The 26,018-nt window shown below is 27.6% G+C and overlaps 5 protein-coding genes and 1 long non-coding RNA gene across 8 annotated transcripts in view; 2 read left to right on the top strand and 4 right to left on the bottom strand.

Moving 5' to 3' along the window:
* Positions 1 to 83, bottom strand: part of LOC112594329 — a 218-nt gene extending 135 nt beyond the window's left edge. Inside the window, exon 1 of the long non-coding RNA XR_003114648.1 lies at positions 23 to 83. This is a non-coding gene — a long non-coding RNA (uncharacterized LOC112594329). The remainder of the gene's footprint in view (positions 1 to 22) is intronic.
* LOC112594328 (meiosis regulator and mRNA stability factor 1) overlaps positions 1 to 13,161 on the bottom strand; it is a 14,399-nt gene extending 1,238 nt beyond the window's left edge. Inside the window, exons 1-25 of one of the 2 annotated variants that reach the window (XM_025339059.1) lie at positions 13,130 to 13,161; positions 11,974 to 12,148; positions 11,302 to 11,726; positions 11,092 to 11,235; positions 10,862 to 11,022; positions 10,669 to 10,792; positions 8,156 to 8,328; positions 7,594 to 7,694; positions 7,375 to 7,519; positions 7,145 to 7,289; positions 6,615 to 6,720; positions 6,426 to 6,538; positions 6,180 to 6,326; positions 5,913 to 6,089; positions 5,655 to 5,833; positions 5,309 to 5,558; positions 5,005 to 5,186; positions 4,705 to 4,916; positions 4,364 to 4,587; positions 3,115 to 3,438; positions 2,863 to 3,018; positions 2,031 to 2,249; positions 1,058 to 1,264; positions 725 to 995; positions 486 to 634 (exon numbers count right to left, since the gene is read on the bottom strand). In XM_025339059.1, the coding sequence (XP_025194844.1) occupies positions 486 to 634; positions 725 to 995; positions 1,058 to 1,264; positions 2,031 to 2,249; positions 2,863 to 3,018; positions 3,115 to 3,438; positions 4,364 to 4,587; positions 4,705 to 4,916; positions 5,005 to 5,186; positions 5,309 to 5,558; positions 5,655 to 5,833; positions 5,913 to 6,089; positions 6,180 to 6,326; positions 6,426 to 6,538; positions 6,615 to 6,720; positions 7,145 to 7,289; positions 7,375 to 7,519; positions 7,594 to 7,694; positions 8,156 to 8,328; positions 10,669 to 10,792; positions 10,862 to 11,022; positions 11,092 to 11,235; positions 11,302 to 11,726; positions 11,974 to 12,004 (4,365 nt within the window). In that variant the 5' untranslated portion in view covers positions 12,005 to 12,148; positions 13,130 to 13,161. The remainder of the gene's footprint in view (positions 1 to 485; positions 635 to 724; positions 996 to 1,057; positions 1,265 to 2,030; positions 2,250 to 2,862; positions 3,019 to 3,114; positions 3,439 to 4,363; positions 4,588 to 4,704; positions 4,917 to 5,004; positions 5,187 to 5,308; positions 5,559 to 5,654; positions 5,834 to 5,912; positions 6,090 to 6,179; positions 6,327 to 6,425; positions 6,539 to 6,614; positions 6,721 to 7,144; positions 7,290 to 7,374; positions 7,520 to 7,593; positions 7,695 to 8,155; positions 8,329 to 10,668; positions 10,793 to 10,861; positions 11,023 to 11,091; positions 11,236 to 11,301; positions 11,727 to 11,973; positions 12,149 to 13,129) is intronic. The other variant, XM_025339060.1, reaches the window with a different exon arrangement.
* Positions 13,162 to 14,906: 1,745 nt separating this feature from the next.
* Positions 14,907 to 17,329, top strand: LOC112594306 (ATP-dependent RNA helicase Ddx1). Of its 2 annotated transcripts, none has more exons than XM_025339020.1 (2): positions 14,907 to 14,949; positions 15,019 to 17,329. In XM_025339020.1, the coding sequence occupies exon 2, from the start codon at positions 15,044 to 15,046 to the stop codon at positions 17,219 to 17,221; it is 2,178 nt and encodes a 725-aa protein (XP_025194805.1). In that variant the 5' UTR covers positions 14,907 to 14,949; positions 15,019 to 15,043; the 3' UTR covers positions 17,222 to 17,329. The 2 variants fall into 2 exon arrangements, with proteins under 2 accessions (XP_025194805.1, XP_025194806.1); XM_025339021.1 differs by having other exon boundaries at positions 14,910 to 14,949; positions 15,024 to 17,329.
* Positions 17,299 to 19,282, bottom strand: LOC112594307 (NADH dehydrogenase [ubiquinone] 1 beta subcomplex subunit 10). The gene is made up of 4 exons (XM_025339022.1): positions 19,056 to 19,282; positions 18,813 to 18,948; positions 17,580 to 17,719; positions 17,299 to 17,509 (listed from the first exon to the last, which is right to left on the bottom strand). Exons 1-4 carry the CDS (start codon positions 19,189 to 19,191, stop codon positions 17,391 to 17,393), a joined length of 531 nt encoding a protein of 176 aa, XP_025194807.1. The 5' UTR covers positions 19,192 to 19,282; the 3' UTR covers positions 17,299 to 17,390.
* Positions 19,283 to 19,431: 149 nt separating this feature from the next.
* On the top strand, positions 19,432 to 21,437 carry LOC112594308 (ribonuclease kappa-B). The gene is made up of 3 exons (XM_025339023.1): positions 19,432 to 19,658; positions 19,745 to 19,870; positions 21,118 to 21,437. The coding sequence occupies exons 1-3, from the start codon at positions 19,590 to 19,592 to the stop codon at positions 21,217 to 21,219; spliced, it is 297 nt and encodes a 98-aa protein (XP_025194808.1). The 5' UTR covers positions 19,432 to 19,589; the 3' UTR covers positions 21,220 to 21,437.
* A 1,274-nt stretch (positions 21,438 to 22,711) lies between these two features.
* Positions 22,712 to 26,018, bottom strand: LOC112594305 (farnesyl pyrophosphate synthase-like). Its single transcript, XM_025339018.1, has 8 exons — positions 25,658 to 26,018; positions 25,407 to 25,575; positions 25,209 to 25,349; positions 23,769 to 23,972; positions 23,383 to 23,547; positions 23,247 to 23,324; positions 23,051 to 23,185; positions 22,712 to 22,984 (listed from the first exon to the last, which is right to left on the bottom strand). Exons 1-8 carry the CDS (start codon positions 25,747 to 25,749, stop codon positions 22,784 to 22,786), a joined length of 1,185 nt encoding a protein of 394 aa, XP_025194803.1. The 5' UTR covers positions 25,750 to 26,018; the 3' UTR covers positions 22,712 to 22,783.

The raw sequence follows: 26,018 nt of genomic DNA, 5'->3' as shown, positions 1-26,018 counted from the left end.
AACAGATGTACCACGTAACAACCTATTTTTATCATATGGCCCCCAAGTTCATCATATTTTTTGTAATAGTTACATGATAAAATTAATTTTAATTTTCAAACTATATTATATAAATTTAATAAAATTGTATTCTCTAAGACTTTTAACTAACAATAATCATAAGTAAAGCTAATAAAGATATAATTACACTAGGTAAGAATATGTAAATATTCAAATAATTGTATTAAATGCATGTAGAAGAACAATCAAAAAGGTTAAAACTTAAAATTGTTTGTAATGTTGATCAGTTTTAATCGCTTCCGAGAATGATCACACAAACAATGTTTTTAACAGATTAAAATATATCGCTCAACGTTGGGAAAATTATCTCGACCAACAGATTAATATAAAACCTTGTTTAATACATCAAGTCAGACTCGGCCTGTTATCATCATTTTCAACATTAACATACATTTATATTTTATTTAAATTATTTGTAATTATACCTTATTCTCATCCGACAGCAAAACATTGTTCTCGCTGAAACTCTCATTGAGGTTCATTAAGTTCATATCAGGCTTACTACAATGATTTTTTTCAGTTTGATCTATCAAGGGTGATTTCATTATATTGTTGGGCAAATGAATACCTACACCTATTTAACAAGTATAAAAATGGTTAGGGTTTATTATAATTATCATAATAATTGCATTTATTGTATTCTATGATACAGTTATTGACTTACTGGCTAGTTCTTTGTTGAGCACAATATATCGCTTGGGTGGCTTGTTTTCAATGAGGACAGTGTGTGAAATACTAGTTATCAGTGCCATTACGGACTGATATCCGTAAACAGCAGGCTGGATGGCAGTGCCAAACAAGCGCAAGTAAGCGGCTTCAAGGGATGTTAACAACAATCGACCATCAGAGATCATTAATAGACGATACATGTCTTGGGCAAACAATTGCAAAGGAGTCAAATGTACATATTCTTCTCCAAATTTAGTCTTGACAATCTAAACATAAATTTTACTGTAATTATATCTGAAAACATTACTAGGATTCTCTTTGTTATTACTTTAATAGTTTCACTAAGTTTCTCTTGCATGGTTTCAATGCTTATAGATTCGCCAAACATCGTTTGATATACAGACTGAAACTGCAAGACAGACATCTTATCATTGGACGAGTGTTCCATCAAAACCCGACGAACTTTCAGAGACAATCTTTGGGCCTCTTTGCGGTCCACCGCTATCAAAAATAACTCACCATGGTTGTCTACCACCTGTGACACAACAAATGTTTTAAATTATTAGAAAAAAATTCTAACTATCTATACTACATAAGCCTACAATTTTCAATGAATACAGAGTAAAATATACTATAAAGGGATTATGAAACTTCTTCTTCGAGTGCCATATTCGTTAACGAACATTGGCAATCATGTTAGCAATTTGATCTTTATTAATGGTTGTTCTGAATAAAGATATTGTTGATGTATTGAACCATTTTCGGAGGCTGTCCAACCAAGAAATTTGAGGTATTTTTTTGTTTTTTTGAAACTAAAAGGCTAATATTCTTTAAAACTAATCAACACATCACTTTTTCATACATAATTTATATAGACATAAAAATTTAAATGGAAAATAAACTGACAATATCCAAATTAAGGAAAATCGAAAACAAAAATTATTGGTAGAACCTTGAATTTAAAGAAATAGAAAAAACAATATTTAACAGATCAAAATTTGACACCATTGTTTTTTAATGTCAAAGAAAGAACCATGTGTATGTTGAGTAACATTAGTAATCAAACATCTACTGACAGAATATTGTATACACAAAAAGAAACTCAATGCAAAATATCCAGCTAACTTTAAAATGCAGTGATAGGTCTCAAACCTAAGTATAACCATAATTTGTAATTATTTTTCTTGAGGAAAACCAAAAACTATATAATGTAGGTTAATTAATTATTAATCATAGTCAAATTTGGTACATTTACATTTTATATACATCTACTAAAATAAAAATATTATATTTTATCTTACCTTAACGGCGTCATCGAGCTTTTGTAACAGTTCAATGAGTGTCTCACATCCATACACAGAAGGTTTGAGACCGTAGCCATACTGCCACAAGAAGGCATTTTGTAGTTGACTGATTTGCAATGGGTAGGTAGCTAAAGCAGCCAACTGATCGCCAAGCACTTTTTGTTTTACTTCAGTTGTCAACGAAACACGACGCTCTCCTTCTAAATCGTCTTCAATCTAAAATAGACAGTGATAGTTGCTTATAAAATTAATACTAAGTAAATTATACTATATTTCAATAAATGTAGTAAGTGAATAGACAATCAGATTTTAAAAATTAAAATATAAGACACTTATTTACAATATTGTATGCAATAATATTGATTATTGACTACCTATGAGAAAAAAATATTTAAACAGCTATAAGTTATCCTCTTAACATAGATATTTATTTAACATATACACAATGGACTTGAGCACAATTTAAATAAAAAAAGTTGAACAAAATACATAAACTTTACAATTTTTATCATTGTTCTCATATCTCATTTAATATTTTCATAGAATTTATAGTAACTCCGAATGATTAAAAGAAATTACAAAACATCAATGAATTTAATTGGATGGTTTTGTATAAAATACAATACATCTGAGAACCATAAATCAGAGATACATAGAACATCACGAAAAATGACTATCACCGACTGTTTAAAAGCTATGACACACTTAATTGTTAAGAAATCCATAAATAATGTTTCAAAATGTTTAGAATGTTGAAAACATGTATCTATGTGTAAATATTACATAAACCAACACCGGAAAAACTCACACAAAATAACACTGAAAATACCTTAACAATGTGCGGTATTGATTCAAACAATTCGATTAATTTTGTAAATCCAAAATCGGCTACTTTACATTGATGGCCGAAATGATGATGGTATGAAGGTATGAACTTATTAAATAATAGACAGCACTGTGGTGCATGACTTAATAACTCTATAACCTAGATAAAGATTAATATTGTTTAAAAATTCGATTGTGCCAAGCTCGGGAAATTTTTCATAAAATCGAATCATTAACAATTGTTATTGAAACTTACTTCTTTTGCAAAAGCTTTGGTTCGTTCGATCTCTTCTGGAGTTTGTTCTCGTTTAGGGATTGCCACTGATTTTTGACCGTCCAGATGACCAATGACGACTGTGTTTTCTGATACTTGCGACAATAAATCATCAAGAGAACATAACCCATAATCAACTGGATCAAAAGCGCGACCCAGGGTTTTCTCAAAAAGTGTACCAAAGTCAACAATAGGAACTTGTTTGCTGGCTACAGATTTAAGTACACGTAACAAATCGGAAGTAAATCTCCGTACTTGTGCTTTGTGTGATAATGTCATGAAACGTTTGTTACCTTCTCCAAATACCTAAAAAAATGTATTGCTGTTCTTAGTAGCATATCATGGAAAAACATAGAGGGGACTTATAAAAGTTAAAAGTCTACTCTCATTATCTAAATATTTGTTTGTTCTTGAAAAATAAAAATAAAATAATTTAAGTTAGGTCTTAAATATTAGTATTATTTAAAAATATTTTTATTTTAATTTACATAAATATTCAGAAATAGAGGTGTGCAATCTGATAAAATATGGACTTTTATTAATTGTCTGAAAAGGGTTCAAACAAGTAATGATGGTTTTTTTGACTCAACTATTAAATGGAACGAGTCCTCCCCCCCCCAAAAAAAAAAAAAATGAAAAAATATACACAACTTCATCGATGATTGCATGAAATTGTGAGTAAATATAGCAATTGATATCTCATCGATTATTTAAAGGGGATTGCACATAATATTTCCTTAAAATAAAACTACAATAATTTATTATTTTTAAAATTTAATATATAAATCCATTCATATCCGTAGTTAATATTTAAGAAGTAAAAAACTCCACGCCAAAATGGCCCATTCCCTAAACACTAATATTTGACTGTGTTATTTGTTATACTGTTATATAGCATAGTATATGTAAATTATGAAAATTATCTTGTCTAAAATGTACAAAGAAATATGTTAAAAATATAAAATTTTATACAAAAATAAAATTAATAAAATTTCAACTTATTATAAAAAGGAAAATTTTATACATTTTAAATAAGATAATTTTCATAAGGTATAAAAATAATGATAATAATTAAGTTCAACTGGACAATGGCTATGCCTATACGATATTAATAAGACTGAATAAAATAATGAATGTTTTAAATAGCATATGATGTCTTAAGGAGAAAGAGGAGCAAAAATTTAAATTATTTTTTTTTTTAAATATATCAACAACTGGGTATGGTAATTACTTGCACGATGTTGGGTAGCGCTTCTAAGAGATCAATAAGTTTGGTAAAACCATAATCAGCAACACGGCATTGACGGCCAAAATGGTGATGATATGCTGGTATGAAGCGGTTGAAAGACATAGTACAATGAGTACAGGTCTTTAACAAATCAACTAATTCGCGACTCAGCAAGGCCAAATTATTTGCCAATGGTGGACTAATACTTTTCAATCCACTTACACTGGCTGTTAAACATTGGTGTTGGATAGAATCAATAAAAATAAAATAAAATAAGGGAATAGTTGTAATATGATTTTCATACAGAATAACTTTTCTATAGATCAAATATAGTAATGCATTACCTTCTGATTTAGTGTCAGACTCTTGAGTAGAAGATCTGACAGACATATTGCCAATGTCAGAAGCTGAAGATGTTGTTAGGTATTTGATACCGATACTACAACTCTGCAACAGTTCAACACCACTGACAGCAGTCACAATATGTTCCAAAGGGACACCGTCTTCATCTGTCTGTAATGTCTCATTAAATGAAGCTTCATAGCAATCGCAAATACTACAAACAAATTTTTTTAAATTCATTTTACATGGTTTTTAAGACAATACAACTATGGAGTAATAACAATTAATTGTTTATTATTTACGTGGCAAGGATTAAATAATTGTTGTGGGATGATATCAGAGAATGTAAACGTTTAGAGAATTCATTTAACGATACTTTAACGTTAGGCAATGCAGGCATTTCTAATTCTGCCCAACCCTTATCGTCGGTAGGTTTTGTTATTTTTGCATGAATCGGACAGTACGAAACAGCATCGCTTTTGTCCTGAACATATGAAAAACATTTGTTATAAAAATTTGAGAATAAAATAAACAATAAGAAAAAAGAATACAGTTAATTAAGAAATATATTTATCAAGCAGGTAAATGTCGCATTGTGAAACTTACTAAATTAGACATAGGCATAGAAGATGAAGAAGATGGCTGGTGATGAAGGGGTGATGGAGTGTTACGATATTCTGGGTTTAAACTAATGATCCTATGATTTGGTTCTTCAGTGATCAAGCAAACATCCTTCATTTTATAAAGATCCGATACGGATACAGAAGTCATGAAGCGATTTTCAAACATTTCACGGAACTTGAACAGTGGTAGACGTTGCCCAGGGACTTCCATTAGTATATAGGCTATCTGAGACCTATAGTAGCAAGCACATAATATAACATGATCAAGAAAATAGAATAAAATAACAGTGAAACAATGTTATTATATATTGTTAGAATTGCATATAGACCTTAGCAACGTGGGATTTTGAGGATAACCAGAATGAGCGTAAGCAATCATAATTCTTTTGAAACCAATTTTGCGTCTGTGGAGTTTAGAAATGGCATACTGTGCATCCTGTGGGCTAGACACACGAACAGCTGCTGCAAAGTTACCATCCGACTGATAAAACACAGACACGTGTAACACCTGTAATTTTCAAACATATTATTAAACAACATAATATAGAGTTCACATTTACAACTTGCACACTGTTTAATATACATACCATAACGTGTTCCCTGAATGTGTTAAATAATATATTTTTCATCTCAACAGAGTCGATGTTCTGATCTAAATTTGTAACATGCAAGTCTACTGGATTATTCTGCTGAGCCATAAGTACTGGTGGTGCTTGATTTGTCACCAAATTATTATAAGATGGAGATATGGGATGAAAGTATCGCTGAAGAAATGTTGAAAATAATGTATACATAGATATGTTGTTACATACTTTATAAGCTTAACACATAGAATAAAGAAAAAAATATCTTACATCTGGATTGGTATTTTCCATCAAAGTTGGTGGACTAACTCTTCTAGAAACATTGACTATTGGAGGCGGTGGAATTGAAGTGTTAACACCAAACATCATGTAAGGTGGTGGGCCATTTGAACTAATCATGCTGGTAGTTGAACCGACCTAAATTCCAATCAACAAGTTAGTTGTTAGTGCATATAATTTAAAATAACACTTAAAGTAAATAAAAAATATAATAAAATATTAGTCTTGATTTCTTACTTGAGTATCTATTTGTGATGTTCCACTCAGTCCTCTTTTTAAAATTGTTATTGGTGTACCATGACCCATTGTTGTTGGATAACCATGTCGCATCCAGTTTTCATTTTGCTTTACTGTGGAAAATTATTTTTTACAATTCATTTTTACTAATCAAAATTCGCATTAAAATTAAATTCAATAGTATATTACAAGGTATTTGTGGAGGTAATGATTGAGTGTGAATAGCATCAATCTGTTCCTGATTGTCCTTAGTCATCTGTTTTCCTTTGTAGTTAATTGGACCTCTTGCCCCATTCTAGTCAAAAGTCAGTTTATAGTTAAGTAATTTTAATAACTATTAAATATATAATATGCTTATTTATCTAAAGTTAGAATTTTAAATATATCACCCCTACAAACCAATCTAAGCAACAGTGAAGAATAGATACAGAAATTATGCTGTAATAATCAAAATATCATGACATTTAAATACTTAGTACAAAAATAATTAAATAATGTCATACTTAAAAAAAATAAAAATTTTCAATTTTTATATCGATAAATTACTTGATATAACATAACATATATTTTTAACTAATGATCAAACTATAGTGGTTTTTTAAATTTAAATGGAATGTTATTTAGTTGAAAGAAAATGTGAATGTATTTGTTTTTTAAAATATATTTTCTTAACACCAGGAATGATAAAATTTTGAAATCTGTTTCATGAAATTACTTACTACAGGTATTTGAGGTCCATTTAACCATGTTTGTATTCCAACAGAATTTGAAGTCAACCAAGGATTATGATTTCTCATTGAATTATCAACACTAGAGTTCATTTGTGACATTCCAAAACCCCCTTTGATTTGTTGACCATACAAACTAGACAAAATTGAATATAAAATATAGTTATGTGTAAGAGCCGTGAGCCAATTAAAAGAAGAAATATGTTTTGTTTCACATTTACCCAAATTTTCGATTTTCAAAAGTGGCAGGGGGAGTAACAGGAGTCATATTGAACCGGGAATGCATATTGTTTGTTGAAGAATACTGAATGGTAGTGGCAATGTGTTGTATGTTTTCTTCTCTAGTTTGCACTGGAACAGGCCTACCTAAACAATTTTAAGTTATCAACATTAAAATAAAATTGGAAATTAGCATAAAATATTTTAGATATTGTACAAACTTATGAAACTAGTGGACGATGATTCTTCTTTTACAGCAAATGGTAAACTAACAACAATTTGACTATTAAATACACGCTCCTTATTCATTCGTTTTTGAGCTCTAGAAAAGAATTATGTTAAAATAAAAATCATTAAAATGAATTGAATTAAATTACAAAAATATCATATTGTACAATAAGTAATAAATAAAATTACCATGCTTTTTAAAAATTTGTATGAAAAAAAAAGACTAAATAACATTAAAACAATGATAAATATAAATCACAAATTTAAATAAACTACAAAAATTAAGTTAAGACAAAATATGAAATTATTGAACAAATAAATTAAAGCTCAATGAAATAATTGAGTGCATAACTGCAATGAAAGGCTGCTCCAAAAATACTATTGAAAGTTCATTGCTAACAAAAACCAAATATGTACAGGGAATACCACAGGGAAAAATTATATAAAAATAATCATACAAGATTATGAAAGCAATAAAAAGATATTTAATGAGATAAAACTGATAAACATGATAGCTGTACTAAATTGCTTATCATCATTATTATTATTATTTACCTTGCAGCCATTTCTTTGGTAGGAAATCTAATTGTTGTTGAACAATTATTTATTACACCAACACGTCCACCACAATTTTCAGACAATCTCTTTAAACGATTTCTAATTTTTGCAGGATCAATACCAACTGGCAGATTAGATACAATAACTTCAACTGGTGTGTTCCCACATTGCTAATAAAATAAGTACTAAATAAAAACTTTTTTCTGGATATATTTATTTATGTTAAAATAATGTAAATTCCAAGGATTATAATCTAAAAATATGAAGGAATATACTAGTGTATAATAAAATTGAAATATAATATTATTATACATCAGTTAATGGAATTAAAAAAATTCAAATATTTTAAATTTAAATAAAATTAAAGATAGTTATTACCATGCTAATACTTTTAATTACTAATTAAAAAACTTCATTTAAAAATACACAAAAATTAAGCATACATGATATGATAATTAATAAATGTTAGGATTTGGAAGTATTATAAATTATCACTTTTATTAAAAAATATAATTTTTTTATATGAAGTTGTTCTGAAAAAAAACTTTTTAGAAATTACTTATAAATTATAATTAACCTAAAATCAAGACAAGAATTAATAGTGAACAGAATTTAATGAATAAAGTTAATTAGTTTAACCATTATAACGTTATATGATACATTACTATTACCATTAAGATATATTTTGCATACAAGAAAATCTGAATTTGGCATAATTTAGTCAGGCAAGTTAGTCATTTTAGCACATTTATAAGCTAATTAAGTGTTCTTGCCTAAACTAACGAAAACATATCAAGATTCACATTTATCATTCTATATTAAATTTTAAATGAACCGTTAAAATCTTAAAATTTAGGTATTTTAAAATAAGGCTTAGGTTTAAGCTTTGAGTATATAATGTTAATAGGAAACTTTAAAGTTTTCTAATTAATTTTTTTCAAGAATGTTATAAAATTTTAAAATAGAACACATTTAAAAAATACAATTTTCAATGTCAATAAAATGCAGTTTTTGGGATAAACATTCATATTAACAAAGTACTTATTTAAGAAAAAATAATTACTATTGCAAAACTCTTATTCGTTATGTTAATTATATAAAGATCAATTGTAAATCTTTAAATTAAATCAATATTTAAATACTATTTTTTTTTAGTTTTCTATTTATGAAACTTAGAATGCAATAGCAGAGCAAATAAATGATGGGCATATTATTTGGAATTACAAATATGAATTTAGAGAAGATATTTATATGCTTTTACATCTTATTGTTTGGTAAAAAAATAGAAGCTAGTTTATATTAAATTATGATTTTAAACATAAAATTAAATTGTTTATTTAAAGTTTTTCAAAGTATATTGTGAGATTTTGTAAATTTTAAAGACATATTTTAGTTTTATCCATATATAACATATAAATATTACTAAAATAACTTTTTTATAACTCAACTAATCACTAAATACAAAACATTTATTAAAAACTGATTTTATACACATGAGCAGGCGATCAAAACTTGGGCAAGTTTGATGACTTGTGTAACCCGTGAGTTATTAAGGGCAGAAAAAAAAAATTGCAGATAATTTTTAAAAATTAACCAACTTGTTTCAAGCCTAAAAAACACATTTTACTAAGTGGTATTGATTTGTAAAAAAACAAAGGATAAAATTTACAAGTTCTAATGGCTTTTAATAAATTATATCAACATGTTTTTAAAAAACTAATGGTTAACATGAAAAAAAAATTCAAAAATATTACAATTCACAATATTTTAATAATTATCAAAGCATGATAATATTTAATGGATTTTTAAAGTATATTATTCTCTTCCTTAAGTAAAATAATTAGAGTTCATATTTTAATAATCTAAAAAAATGTAACATCTTTAAAAATAAAAACTAAAAACAATATAAATATATTTCAAAAACTTTCAAAATTATACTTAAAATAACTTTATTTTATTATTTTTCATAATAAAATCATTATTCAATTAAATGTTATTAAAAAAAATGAGTTTCCCATATTGAAAAATAAAACTGACCAATGATCACATAAAAAACTATTCATTAAAATAAACCAAAGACAAATGTTTATTTTCTTTAGTTATACTCATAAAAATGGAAATTAAATTAAATTAAACTTATTCTTCTAATCATAAAAATCACAACAAATTTAAATATGAACCTGAATAACAACTATTCAATAAATAGAAATAGATAAAATTTATCAAATACTTATAAAATATTCTAATATTTAACATTTGTTTGTTATTGTTTATCTTTTATACAGAAATAAATATAACTTTTATTATGACAGTTATCCATGGGAATTATATGAAAGTTAGTTTAAAAAAATACTTAGTATTCTGATGTATTTTAGGCAAAATTATATTGCAGTTTAATTGTAACTTACCTAACCAATCATAATGCTTATAAATTTGTAAAACATATTTTATGATAAGACTGAGCATAGTGTTTAAGAAGTGATTACAGCAATAAAATAAATTTTACTTACTCGAAGAGCATTCCTTAAAGGTAACATTTCAACTAGATGAGTATAATTGTAATGTTCATTGGCACATAAAATAAGACTTTCAGAACAAAGTTCATTGTGTAATAATATTACATGCATTTTTTTCCTGAAAAATTAAAATTTGAATGATTATAGAACTTAAATAAGTTATAAGTAAATAAAAGTATAGATATACCTATGTCTAATATCACAAAGATCAGATGCAAAATTCACATCACCAGAAACTAAAACTACAGCTGCAGGGGAACCATGTAAATCAGCAAATCTTCTCATTGAAAGGCGAAGTTTCTCGTCGGCTGCATTTTTGCATACAGATGTAACATGAACTAAATTGACCTAATAAAAATTACATAAATACAATTAATAATACAAACAACTCATTGTAAAACACTAGAATCAACTTACTTGAGCATCATTTAGTTCTTGAACAACTTGTGCATTTTCTTTCTTAACATCACAGACGACGAGAAACTCAGCTTCTCTATAACCAATAAAAAATCTGTCTCTTATGGCTTGGGCGACTGCTACTGCAGACCTACCTTTTGGAACCTAAGATTATTCATAATTAAATATTATGTATTTTGAAATTGGTTATATATAAATATAATGACTTACCTGACAGTTCTCAATATCCCAAAAAACACCAATAGGTGGCAAATAGTGAGCGAATGAATGCTTATGACTATATGGGATTGAATTATTTGTATATCCACGTGAAGTATATGAAGAACGAAGTCTATTTACAGATTTTTTGTTTTTTTTGTACGGTAACAATTGGTTATCATATGTGAAACATTCTTGTTCATACACATCAGAATTTGAACACAATGAATCAGAGTCTGATGCAGAATCTGAATCGCTGTGTGAATATGAAGATGATGTAGTATTATTTTGAGGTAAAGGTTCATTTGGTGAAATATAATATCCATTTGTAAGATGTGGAGGTGATGGAAATTTAAAATTTGTTTCTATTTGACTGTCACATGGATATGGTTCGATGTTTCCAAAGCAACCAATATTTTCTTGACGATTAAAAGACACTAAAAATTAATAAATAAAATTTTCATTTTTTATCATATAGCTAAAGATTTAAGACCTAAATGCATACTGCTTAGACTAATTTATGTTATATTTTATCAACATTCAAATATTGTTGATAATTTATTAATTACTAAAATAATAATATCTCATACATTAAGTATTATAAACAGAGGAAAAATTAAATGTTTTAGTGAAAGAAATTACTGTGCTAAAATTATAAATTCAGTAAAATAAATTGAAACTTACATTTTCTTGTACAAACAATAAGATGATCCATAATAGGTCCAACAACTTATAGCTTAAATATTATACCTCGATAAAATATGAGGTATAAAGCTGCATTTACTGATGAAAAAATATGTTTTTAAATACTTGAAGTCTAAATTAATCTTGGTATCATTTAAGTACCAACTGAATAGACCTGAAAAAAATAAATAATTAAATATAATTATACATCAATAATTAATTTAGATTCAAAAAAACACAATCTAACCATAAATTTTATTATTTTTATACAATTCATTTTATTTTATGTTTTAAAATACAATAAACTTTAATCATTGTTTAAATTGTAAGTAAAAATAATATTAATAATTAATAAATACTTAGATTATAAATATTAAATTTCAATACAAAAATGCATAACATTACTCTGCGTATAATTAAAAATAAAGAATTTATAATCGAACTATAAATTTTAAGAATATTAAACATTTTAATAACTTGAAATAATTTGCGGTTTAATTGCAACATAATTCATAAATTATATTTAAATAACAAAATTTAAAGTTACAAAAATAAAAAACATTAAAATAATTTTTCACTTATTTTATAATGTAAAAATTGTTTGAACATATACTTACTACATTCTTTCTTAAAAGATAATTTATAAATTGGACAACTAAAACTTACTATGGATAGTTAAAAATAAGTACCTTTTGTTGTATATTTTATTTGATAAAACATAGAAATGTCTACAGCTAATGATCAGACAAATTTTGTTTACATCATTGTTTTATGTTAAAAAGCATACGAGATTGAAAAAAAAAATTTTTTTAAATTTAGGTAGCTCAGTAAACCAGAAATATTCCATGACACATAAGCCATTTCTACACACTGTTAACATTAAAAAAAATTTTTTTTTTTTTATTGATACAATTTAAAGTAAAACGATTGCATTAAAACACTGATTACAAATACACGACCCAATAAAGCTGGTTAATATTCAACAATCTCCTTCACGTAATCTCCGATATTATTATAAATAAAGTCAATATTTATTTAATTTTAACTTATAAGTAACAGACGGGTGTTTTGCTTTTAAATGCGTAGTTAACAGTAAAACAATATATAATTACAGCTAAATAATATTAATATCATCTATGCGTATAATATACTTTACCTTTTCGGGTAGAAAAAATAATATTCGTATATGTATTAAATCGAGTAGATCAAAAACAATATTGAAACGGAATTTTTCTTTATAAAAATAAATTTGTTAACCCGACGAAAACAAAAACACGAATAGAATTTTTCATTTACTGGACACAAATGCACGATACTCTGACAAGTTAGTAAGTTTATCGTTATAGGTAAATAGCTTATTTTGTCAAGGTTCTATCTGCAACCGTGGTTTTTGTACATTACCGATAGATAGTAGATAGGTATCATGATAAAATAAAAATTATTAGTTACTTATATTTTATTATTTTTGTTTTAATTATTATTATTTAAATTTATTTTTTCGTTATTTTATCATGGGAATATATTGTCTCGCTTTAAACGTTTAAACAGTTTAAACGAGTACTCAAGGTCTGGAACACATCTGGGTAATTCGTCAAGAGTCGGGAGTCGGGACTTGATAAGTATTTTTAATGGGCAAGTTATGTTTTGTAACGTCGGTATTGATGTCCGCAATGTTGGTGCCGCTGATTTGACGGCCCTACGCTTGTGGCGGGCCAATTTTTAAGGCAAAAAAGTTTTTGTTTTCAAGTTATACAAGAAAATTTTGAAATATTCATTTACCTCGGTGTGAAAAATAGCGCACTAGCGCGTTCAAAATACTTAGTAGTTTGCACAACTTATCATTTATATAGGTCATTATACCGATGATCAGTTTGTCTATTAATCGTGATCCCCGTGAAATGTAAATTTTACTCCGTTTTGGACTAACGAATTTCTTATGTCTACAGTCTCTATATTTTCCTACAGCTATAATTCATTGCCATTAACCATTTTCCGAAGTAAATCGGATATCGACGTTCGTATGGGTTTTTTTTTTTAAAGCAGAATCAAGATTATCAAACTAGGGGACAGACGAAAGCGTCTATCGTCTATCTATCGTAATTATATTTAGTGTAAATTTCCACGACATAATTAAATTTTTCGTGTAAATTTCTACCTGAACATACATGATTAACCATATATTATGACTGTATAATTCACCTATGGCGATTGTCGGGTGGATTATGTTTGTCACTCGCGTACTTCAATTTAATATGTTCAACTTAAACAGTTGAAAAATGCCTCAAGCTCATCAACCCCAAAGTTAAAACATGTTTCAAGTATAATAGGGTGCTTTCCCGTTAGTACCTCGAAAAATAAAAGTAAGCAAACTTAAACAACTTCCAATAATATGTAATTCATCGTAGATGATAGTCGATAAACTTACAAAGTTGATTTATAGGTCAATCACCTACCCTAACCTTTATATAATATAATTATGAGGTCAATGTAGAGAGCCTTAATATTTTTAGCGCTTAAAATATATCAACCATCAAGGCTCTTTAAATCAATATATGTTATGGCACATGGGCTAAAATATTACACAGGAATAATTAATGGGTCTCGAGATAATATTTTGGTACGAAATGTTGGGCCAGTTCAGTTTTGGCTGAATTTTAATGATTATTTATTACCAGGGTTATCTATCTAAAAGTTACATAATATATAAACGTAATAATATCAAAGAATTCTGTAGTAATATAATCACTTATCAGACATGCCCCATTAATATTGTGCCATCATACCACAGAATAATATACAATCTGCATACCCTGACCGAAATGATTAGATACCAATCTGTAATCAATATTTGATTCAAAAGATATATCATATATATTATTTTATGATTTTTAAATAAACAATTTAAACGTTTACTTCACAAATATTTGTTATATAAATACATAAATCGCGGTTGTAAATTATCAATTATCAAATTTGGTAAATGTTGTTTTTATTGTCATGTATCTCGTCTTAGTGCTAATTGTTCACTGATGTTACTGGTTTTAGTCTAGGTATCTAATATTTATTAGGGATGGCGGCGGCGTTTGAAGAGATGGGCGTTTTGCCCGAAATAGGTAAAGCCATCGAAGAAATGGACTGGCTGTTGCCCACAGACATTCAAGCGGAAGCGATACCTTTAATACTTGGAGGTGGTGACGTGTTAATAGCAGCAGAGACTGGTAGTGGTAAAACGGGAGCGTTTTGTTTGCCGGTTATTCAAATAGTGTGGGAAACGCTCAAACAAGCTGATAAACCACGAACTAATTTACCGGTTTATGTGTCGGGTATCACAGATCCATGGGCCATGAGTGTGTGGGACCGTTCATCTGCCATAGCTGTGACACCAGATGGTAAAAAATGTCAATCAAGAGAGCAAAAGGATTGGCATGGTTGTAGAGCTACTAAGGGCGTTAAAAACTCTGGAAAATATTATTTTGAAACAACCGTCACTGATGAAGGTCTGTGTCGAGTTGGCTGGTCTACACCAGGAGCCGTGTTAGATCTAGGTACGGATAAATTTGGTTTTGGTTTTGGCGGAACAGGCAAAAAGTCAAATAACAAACAGTTTGATTCTTATGGTGAAAGTTTTGGTTTACATGATACAATCGGCTGTTGGTTAGATCTGGATAATTGGATTATTGGATTCAGTAAAAATGGTAAATATCTTGGTGATGCATTTAAAATTCCTGCAAATTTGAAAACTTCAACATTTTATCCAGCTGTTGTATTAAAAAATGCTGAAATAGCATTCAATTTTGGTGAATCATCATTTAAATATGATATTCCTAAAGACTTCTTCGCTATAAGTAAGGCACCTAGCAATTGCATTGAACTCTCTCAGTGTAATGCTCCAAAAATGAATTCAAATACAAAAAAACCAAATAATGCACCATATGCAATAATTATTGAACCTTCTAGAGAATTAGCAGAACAAACTTTTAATCAAATAAAAAACTTTAAGAAATACCTTGTAGAACCGCAAGTTAAAGATCTCTTAGTAGTTGGTGGTTTTAGCATTAAAGATCAAATTGCTACCTTATCTTCAGGTGTTGATATTATTGTTGCTACCCCGGGTCGTCTGGAAGATCTTATATCTGGTGGCCATTTATCTTTATCTCATTGTAAATTTTATATATTAGATGAAGCTGATGGATTATTAAAACAGCGTTATACAAAACTTATAGAAAATCTACACGAGAAGATGCCAAAAGTTTCTTATGATGGTAAAAGACTTCAAATGATTGTTTGTTCTGCAACACTTCACGATTTTGAAGTAAAAAAATTGGCGACACGTCTTATGCACTTTCCAACTTGGGTAGATCTTAAAGGTGAAGACGCTGTTCCTGAGACTGTACATCATGTTGTAGTTACTGTTGATTCCCAGAAAGATTCATCGTGGACTTGTTTAAAAAATCCCATTCCAACTGATGGTGTACATGATAGAGATAATATAAGAGCACTGAATACATCTGAAGCATTATCTCAAGGAATTAAGCTTTTAAAAGGTGAATACTGTATCAAAGCTATTAACAAACACAAAATGGACAAAGCTCTCATATTTTGCCGCACTAAACTTGATTGTGATAATTTAGAAAAATACTTTAAACAACTTGGTTCTTTTTATTCTTGTTGTACTCTTCATGGATCACGAAATGTTAATGATCGTAGAGTGAATTTAGAAAAGTTTAAGAATGGTGAGATCAAGTTTTTGATTTGTACTGATGTAGCAGCTCGTGGCATTGATGTTAATGGGTTACCTTTCATGATTAACATGACTTTACCTGATGACAAGACTAATTATGTTCATAGAATTGGTCGTGTGGGTAGAGCAGAGCGTATGGGATTGGCCATTTCATTTGTGGCTACTATCCCAGAAAAAGTTTGGTATCACGGCGAATGGTGTCCATCCAGAGGACAGAGGTGTTCAAATACTAATCTAACTACTAACAAAGGCTGTTGCATATGGTACAATGAACCCCAGTATTTGGCTGAAATTGAAGATCATTTGAATATAACTATACCACAAGTTGGTCCAGAACTGGATATTCCTATGAATGAATTTGATGGAAAAGTTGTATATGGCCAAAAAAAAACAAATAATGGACCCTCATATAAAAATCATTATGATCAATTGTTGTCTACTATCAATGAGCTCACTCAATTAGAAACTAAGGCTCAATATTTATATTTGCACATGCTTAATAATTAAGTGTAACATTTTGTACAAAGTACTTGTATTAAAAAAAAAAAATAATAACATTTATTTTCACGTTAAACATTTCAGAATATAATTTTCTTTTCTAAATTCCTGACTGGGTTTTATTTTCTAATTTTATACACTACTGTATAATTATATACTGTGTGTTAAAAATCATGAATTACAAGCTATCATTTTTCATTCCAGTTCCAACGGGTCCATGACGTCTTTCCCATATCATGCGATTGAGTTGTTTTGCATAACACCTTTCGGCAGTAACAGCAACACCCAAATCGCCATCTATAAAACAAATCATTTTAACCTTACATATTTCCATTTTACAATATTCAAAAATATGTTCTATACTTACATTTAATTGAATAATTTTCCTCAGCTTTCTGGTAAATTTCAGACAATGGTTTGCATTTCCTCATACCATCTGGTGCTTCATAAATCCGACAATCTTCATACCTTTGTCTTAAAATGGATAGAATATTGCTATCTACTAGCCTATAAAATTTTAGTTAATAAATTAAAAAATTCAAACAATTATCTTAGTTTTAGAAAATCAATATCTCATAAATGTACATATTAAACAAAAAGATTAATGTATGTTGTTTTTTGTAATATCACCTTAAGCAGCAGTAAAAGTGTTTTAATTTTTAATTTTAGAGGTGGTTTGTAGTAAGAAATTTGATCTAGTTAGTACTTTTTTTTTTTTTTTAATACAAAGAAATTTAAAAAATATTTATACTTATTTTATAGTATTAACTTATAAGTTAATTATTCATCATTAGATAGTTTATGGAAAAATTAATTCAGACTTTTAATATAAGAAATAAAGGTCAATAGACTATCCCTAATTAGAATAATAAGCAATGGTTTAACATTGAAATTAAATTGAACATATTTATTATAGTAACAAACTCAATTTTGAAATAATTAATTAATGTTTTAAGTTCATATAACTCATTTTAAATGAAATGCGTAAAATCTGCTCATCACTTTATTACCTTCTACAAATTTCATAATATGTAAAATTGCTCAAATATTAACTTAAGATAAACTATAGTATTTGTTATATTATAAACATTCTCTTAATGAATTTTATATACCAATATCATAAAAAATATTATGTGTTAATAAGAATATTAAGGTTTAAGTTAAAATATGTATCAATAGGCTTGTCATTCGTCCCGGTGTCCTGGAAGGTCATTAATTTTGTACCGGTTAATGGAACCAAGAGAAAATAACTTTAATATTGTATTATTTAATTATAAAATATAAAATAATATTGTACATAGTATTTATCATTACCGTATTATGTTATCTAAATTTTATTGACGTGTTTTCAGGTTTATTTGTCTTTCTTTTTTTTAAAAAGCTTCAGAAATTTTAAACTTGAGACTAAAAGAAAAAAATGATGTTCCAGTTTGATGATTTTAAAATCTGGCAACTCTATGTATCAATAACTATGAGCAAAAATGAACGGATTTTCAAGTTTTTTAACCGTTTATTTTAATGAACTATCTTCAATTTTAAAAAATAACAAATACTATTGCTCTATCAATTATGGATTTTTTTTTTGATTTGTTACACATACTTATCCCGAATTAACTGCTGATTGGCTTCCCATTTGCACAGTCTGTCATCGTCATAACACTGATCAACTGTGGGCACTCTACGTAACTGTTCATGATAGTAGTTGTAATCTTTCTGATTGGGTTTTACAATGGTTTCTAAAAACAAAAGACAAGCAAATGTAAGTGAGACTCAATAACTATTTAAAAAATATGCACTATCTTATGTGAATAAAAAAATAATTAGCAAACAGTAACGGTGTTACCTCTAACCCAGATTACTGGTCCGAGGAATACGCCTTTTAGGTTCTCTAAAAAGTTTTCGATTGAGTTCCGACCAGTATGTTGTTGTTTTTCATAACCGAAAATCTTTCCGGGCATGGTGTCTGTATCTGATGACATTTTTGTCGTTCAAGCAATGTTTTAATGGTAGAAAAAAATCGTAAATTAGCGAAAATTTTGTGAATGTCGCCGTATTTTGTGTTATCAGCGAATTCTTAAATATATAGATAATCAGTCGGAAGAACGACCTTTGGGAACGATCACCGGAGAATTCGATAGCGAGGTACACGGTATTTATGTGTAGTACTGCTGGTGAAACTGTACTTGTATTTTCTACTTATCAATAAACTAACATTTGTTAAAAAAAATTGGGCGGATAGACAAACTCAAGAATCAAGATTACATTTAATGAATTAACCACTCTCAAGGTAGAATCGAATCTCGACTTCTCGATATTACTTTGTATTCTCGCACTAGATTTTAATATAACTGAAATCGGCACTCTTTAATCGAACGCCATGAAATTCTGCGGACCTAAACTGTCCCTGTGCGGGATCATTATCAGCATTTGGGGAATAATCCAATTGGTAAGTAAATAGTTTTTTTTTTTTGTCAGTTGACTTTAACCAATGTTTCTATTATTTGTAAGATTTTAACGATTGTTTTTGCACAGGTTTTGATGGGATTTTTCTATTACATTCGTAGTGTAGCGCTTATTGAAGACTTGAACATTCCCGAGGAACATAAGTTTACTGATCCACAAGATTTCTACAGCTACGCTGACAAAATGTATTCTTTGGTGAGTAATAAAAATGACTTTTATAATAATAAATAGATTAACTGATTTTATACCATGCAAAATCTATAATTATTAATTTAGTTGTCCTATCAAATGCTAATATATTCTCTCTTATTATGTCCTTTATCGTACTTGGTCATAAAAATGGGCGTGGATTAAAAAATTGCCTAATAAAAACATGTATCAATATTTGAAGAAACAGTCAAAATGTATAGTTACTTATTATTTAATTTTCATAATAATATGGTCAGTAATGTAATCAATAAAATAAATTTACTAATAAAGAATAATAAAAATGGAACATATTTTTTTTTTTTGAAATAAAATATAACAGGTATTTAGGTAGAATAAAAATAGTAGAATGAATGTAGAATAAAAATAGTTTTTATTGCTGTAAATTTCTTGTTGATTTTTAAATCTTCAAATTTCTTTCATCCATTAACTTTATTTGTGTTGTTATTTGAGTGAATAAAATGTAGCCTGTTGATACCTCATTGTTATCAATGTAGTAATGTGTAGTTCTTACTTTGATGTAGACTTTAAAAAAATGAAAATTTTTAAATCAAAAGTTAAAAAGTAGATTATTTAAAATATACATTTATAGCTAAGTACAAAAGAAAAACATTTAGTTATTCTTGGTTACACATTTAAAAACCTTTAGTTTTTTTCCTTTCAGGAAATATATAGCATTATTAATATATTGTATTTTGGCTATAAAACATATTACCAATCGTTTGTCCTTATCTTAAGATTTATTCAAATCAACAAATAATTGTAAGCAATGGCTTATGATAGGAAACATATGAAATATAATTCTGTGTTTGTAAATGTTTGACATACATATTATATTCTAATATGTACTTGGAAACATGTCACTCAATTGGATTTCACTTCACAAATATAATATAAAGTGAAAAATTATTTTACTTGAAATTATCACAAAAACGTCTGCTGATTGTCTTTGAATATTAATCTACTATTAATATAAAAGAAGATTTAAAATATATTTCTTTTCTTTAAATATCTTTTATTTTGTTCTTTTCCTGGGATTCGTCAGTAATCATGTTCGAGATAGGATAAATTTTACTTGAATAGAGTATAACATTATTGTTGTTATAATATATTTAAATTTATAATGACCTTATTTAACATATTTTAACAAACCATTGGATTGTCTAAGTTTTTGTAATTGTTTTATGATCAACATACAATGTAAACAATTGATAACCTTTTCATTTTTTTTTCAGAATGCATATAACTGTTGGATTGCTGCTTGTCTTTATATATTTACATTGGTTGTATCAGGACATCAATTCTACATGAACAATCGCAACACAATGAGTTTGTAAAATGTTATTTTTATTTTATGTTACAATTTTTATTATTTTTAAGAGGTTTTTTTTGTTTTCTTTATTTTTTTTTTCAATTGTCTCCACGGTCACATTTGAGTTATTCCACATTGTTAAAGGATTGTAAGATTATTATTGGGTTTTCATGTTGTCGTATTATCAAAAAATTTCATAAGTTTTAAGAAGTAAATATGGAATATATTATATAATTAAAAATACATTTGGTATTTTATACTGTAACGACATGACCAGAAATTGTAAATTATTTATCATTTGTAGATTTATCTTTTTACATTATTGAATATTTTTAAATAGTAAGTAGGTAGTTCAAATTTGTGTGTTAAATAATGTACAAATATAATATGACTAGGCCCTCTATGTTTCACTTTTGAGTTCATATATATTTAACCATAGATAAATTAAAATATATTGCACTTAAATCTATGGTTTAATTGTATGTAAATAAAAATTTACTAACTGTATTGATTGTAGTAAGTATTTATTGAAGAAAATGCTCAATTACACTTATTGTGTAAAAATTCTAATTTTAGGCACATTACATTTAGTTAGTACATGTTGATAGTAAATTTAAAATGGTTTTGTGAAGAAATTAATGTACTATTGTATTCTATTAAGTTATACTCAACTGCTTATACCAGCGGTTCCCAAACTGTGCCCTAGGGGCACCGCCAGCACTTTCTAGGGGCACCGTGGTCTACGTTTCATTGGTTCTCAATGAGTACTTTTTTTGTTCCATCTTTCATGTTATATACAGCAGGGCACCGTGGTTAACATGGTGCCCCTAAAAGGGCACCACGTTCAAAAAAGTTTGGGAACCGCTGGCTCATACTAACTCATTCTAATTTATTTGGATATTCAGAGTGTACAAGACAAGAAAAACATGAAAGTATAATGTTTTCTTAACATTATCTTCTTGGAATATTTAGGACTTTTTTTTTTAAATTTTCAAGAGTAATACAAAAAAAGATGTTACACAATATAATAAGTGCCTCAATCACAATTTTTTATCAATAAATAACATATAAAATATAATAAAGAATTTTATGAAATTCTATTTTTAATAAATAAAAAATTCAATAATTACTCATTTATCAATTTCAAAAACAATATAATGGTATTAGAACTATGAACAATTATAACTTAAGAGTAGAAAAAAAATCATTAATAGCTGTACAATAATAAATCATTAAAGTATAAAATAATTTTAACAAATAACATTTTAAAATATGAAGACATTTTAATAACAACAATGTTTTCATCACTGTATTTTGAACAGTATATTATAGATTTTTTAAAAATATTTAATTTCAATCTTTGAAAGTTATAATAATAATGATAAAAATATCTTTGGAAAAATAAGTTATTGATTAAAAAAAAAAATAATAATAATAATTTACACAAAATTGCCCTTAACTTTAACATGAAAATATATTAATAACAATTTATTGTTTAGCTACTGATAAATAATAATAATTTTATTATTTATATTTGATTTACATAAATGCCCAATTAATGCATTTAGGTAAAAATTTAAAATTTCTTATTAGAGTGTTCTCTTGTAAATCTTTTCTAAAAATTTAAAAAACATGTCTTGTGATAAACCACGTGACAATTGTTGAATATGAGTGCATATTAATTTATAACTTTCTTCTTCGTAGAGTTGAAATGTGTTTGGTAATTTCAACTGTTCATACAAATCTTTGATAATTGCAACATTCAATGGATTATCAATACCATAGTTATCCTAAAACAATATATTCAATAAGTTAAAATTTCAAACCATACTGTAAACTATTATATGATATGTTACCTCCATAATTTTTTTTTGCTCAGAATTTACTTTTTGCAAAGCCATTACAGCTAACCATGAACATTTGCCATCTTCAATGTCCGAGCCAATTTTTCCCATGACGTCTGGATCACCATAACAATCTAAAAAGTCATCCTAAAAAAAAATATTTATTTCAATAATTCCTATTTAATTGATTCAAATAAACAATTTATACCTGAACTTGAAAAAAGTGTCCCATTTCAAGCAATATGGTCTTAGCTTGTCGAAAAATTTCTGGATCATTAATGTTTGTCTGTAATATTATATTATTAAGTAAAATGTAATGGATGTTATCATAAACATTTACTTACCATTCGCATTGCAAGACATACAGGAAGAAAAAATGAATAATAAGCAGTCTTATATTTCACAATAGCTGTATAATTTTCCATGGTATATTTTTCAAGTTTTTTTGTCTTAAAGCTATTTGCAGTAAGCATATCAAGACATTGACCCATTGAAGTTTTCATTGTAACCTAATTATTGAATTGTGTCAGGGCCGTATTTAGGGCAAAACTCAGGCCCTGGGATCCATGTTAGTTTAACTTTAAGACAGCAATATAAGTTGTATAGAAAAAGTAAATTTTTAATTAATAACATAAATAAGTCATGTAAATATTTCCCAAGGCCTTTTGTTATCCTATGCACGGCCCTAAATTGTGTAACGAATATTTTTATGAGAATTTATATTTCGTACGTCATAGAACAGCTCCAGAATGTGTATGTAATAAGGCTTATCCTTGAAGTACTTTTTAATCAACTGGTAAATGGTCTGTTCGAGAAGAATACCATCGTTCACTGCCATTAGACCAATATCATTGTGTCTATACCAACAAGGACGTCCACGTCTAGTAATAGCATTATCCATTATGTCATCCAACACTAATTGATAAGCTTGCAACTAAAAGAAATTAAATATATATATGTAAGTGATTATTTATTGATTTCCCATCAATATTTTGCTGCATATGTTAAATTACTAATTAAGGTAGTAGTATAAAATTAATCTAGTACTTCATGAAATACGATTATTATTTATAGCACTAACCAACAATGAATAATTATAAACTAAGTTCGCAAGTGATTAAGGTATACTTATTTAATGTTTTAAGAAAAAAAAAAAAAATGAAATAACGTAATACAATATTTTTAAATTGCAACAAATATTTATCAATGTTATAATATTAACTATAATTGTTACAATCATTTTTTAATAATCATATAAATAAACTAACTGTATTTTATTATATAAAATATTTACTCAGTTATATGTTAAGTAATAACACACACACAATTAAAATTATAACAGATAAAAATAAAATAGTAATAAAATTATTACTAATTTTTTATTTTTTATGATTTTGTAAAAAAAAAATTAATGAATTAGCAATTACTACAAGAATTAAATATTTCATTAAAAACATACTTTGTATGATCATATTATTTTTAGTTGAACAAGAAAAAAATGTGTCAATTTTAATAAATAACCCACAATTATAATTTGTGATATAATAAATTAATTCATTAAATTAAGTCTATAAAATGAATAGGTAAGAAATTAAATCAATACTGGCATTTTTTTTATTATTAAATAATTTATAAAAAAAACTATTTTTACTATTTTTATTTTCTATTAGTCAAATAAATTCATTGAAAAATGATAAAATTAAAAAATTCTTGCATAATAAAAATAATTAGTGATAAGATAAATAAATATACCAACTTATATTTTTAAATGATCTTATATCATAAAATGAAAAGTTATTAACTATTATTTAAATTTACCAATTCTTTTGTAAAATTGATAATTTTTATTTGAGATAAAGTTATATTGTAAAATAGAAATATGAATTTATCACTTATACAATTTGCATTAGAATAATTAAAGTAACATATTTGAGAAATATAATGTAAAGATTAAATAATTTTATTTCATTGCACCCATTTTTAACTAACACATTTACATTGTCATATAATTTGCTTATTGATGAGCTTTAAGTTTTAAATCAGTTAAAATTTTTGTGTCTACATTTATAAATTATATTTAAATTAAGAGGGTCCAAAGAAAGAGATGAACATGTATGATAAGTGATCAAAACTAATATTTTTTTTTTAGTTACAAATCACAACGACTTACAATTTCAACACACCATCCCAGTATGTAAGACAGTCTAAGATTTTCATCAGTTTGATCAGAAGGGGAGGAAAGCATTTTGAATGACAGTACTAAAGCCAATCCTCGGTTTTTCTTACCGCCAGGCACATTGTATTGCAACACCTATAATAAAACAGAACGTTTAATACAAAAATGTTACATAAAATCAATTTCTCATACCTTAGCAAGCCACTTGGTGACGTCAGGTATGTCTAAGTTACGGCCAGTTTCTGTCAGATCTCTAACAACGTCTGGAAACACTGCCATAAAATCCCTGGTTTCGTCTTTGCTGACAGCTGTACCGGTTATGGCTGGAGGCACTGGTGGTGCGCGAACAATACTCATGAATCTGAAATGGGATAAATTTATTTTTAACAATAATATATGTGATATACTTTACACGATTTTCAAAGTGTATATCGCAGACTTACCGGAAGTGATTCTTTCTAACGGAAGCCGCATCGCTTAGCAAAAACGCGCTTGGGCGGCTCAGGCATCTTGTGAATGTCAATATTTTGTTCATGTCTTATGATATAAGCAGATAAACGGTAGTTATGATGTATGGTCCAGTGGATAGTTTGTAAATGGATGGACAAAATATTGCCTAGATATATGTCGATCGTCGATGTGGAGACCGTCTTGTACCTCGATTGGAACCGGACGCGCGACGACTGACGTTACGCGTACGATTGGCACAGCTCGACAGTCTAGATTCACAACCACACAGAAGACGACCACGGCGGAATTGAAACTGCGGACGTGCAGACGTGCAACCGTTGTTGTCACGTCGCG

This window comes from Melanaphis sacchari, unplaced genomic scaffold, assembly GCF_002803265.2.
Source record: "Melanaphis sacchari strain LSU unplaced genomic scaffold, SCAv2.0 Contig22_pilon_pilon, whole genome shotgun sequence".
Classification (NCBI taxonomy): domain Eukaryota; kingdom Metazoa; phylum Arthropoda; class Insecta; order Hemiptera; family Aphididae; genus Melanaphis; species Melanaphis sacchari.
The sequence above is the reverse complement of the archived record's forward strand: the minus strand, read 5'-3'. Positions and strand labels throughout refer to the sequence as shown.

Bases quoted from the DNA above. Each gene is read 5' to 3' on its own strand.
- LOC112594306 (XM_025339020.1), top strand. From the start codon at position 15,044: ATGGCGGCGGCGTTTGAAGAGATGGGCGTTTTGCCCGAAATAGGTAAA.
- LOC112594307 (XM_025339022.1), bottom strand. From the start codon at position 19,191: ATGTCATCAGATACAGACACCATGCCCGGAAAGATTTTCGGTTATGAA. The intron at 18,949-19,055 runs GTAACACCGTTA...TTTTGTTTTTAG, and splicing joins ACCAGTAATCTGGGTTAGAG to AAACCATTGTAAAACCCAAT. The intron at 17,720-18,812 runs GTATGTGTAACA...AAAATTTTATAG, and splicing joins CAGCAGTTAATTCGGGATAA to GCTAGTAGATAGCAATATTC.
- LOC112594308 (XM_025339023.1), top strand. From the start codon at position 19,590: ATGAAATTCTGCGGACCTAAACTGTCCCTGTGCGGGATCATTATCAGC. The intron at 19,659-19,744 runs GTAAGTAAATAG...GTTTTTGCACAG, and splicing joins TTTGGGGAATAATCCAATTG to GTTTTGATGGGATTTTTCTA. The intron at 19,871-21,117 runs GTGAGTAATAAA...TTTTTTTTTCAG, and splicing joins CTGACAAAATGTATTCTTTG to AATGCATATAACTGTTGGAT.
- LOC112594305 (XM_025339018.1), bottom strand. From the start codon at position 25,749: ATGAACAAAATATTGACATTCACAAGATGCCTGAGCCGCCCAAGCGCG. The intron at 25,576-25,657 runs GTAAGTCTGCGA...ATCCCATTTCAG, and splicing joins GTTAGAAAGAATCACTTCCG to ATTCATGAGTATTGTTCGCG. The intron at 23,548-23,768 runs GTACGAAATATA...TTCAATAATTAG, and splicing joins TTCTGGAGCTGTTCTATGAC to GTTACAATGAAAACTTCAAT.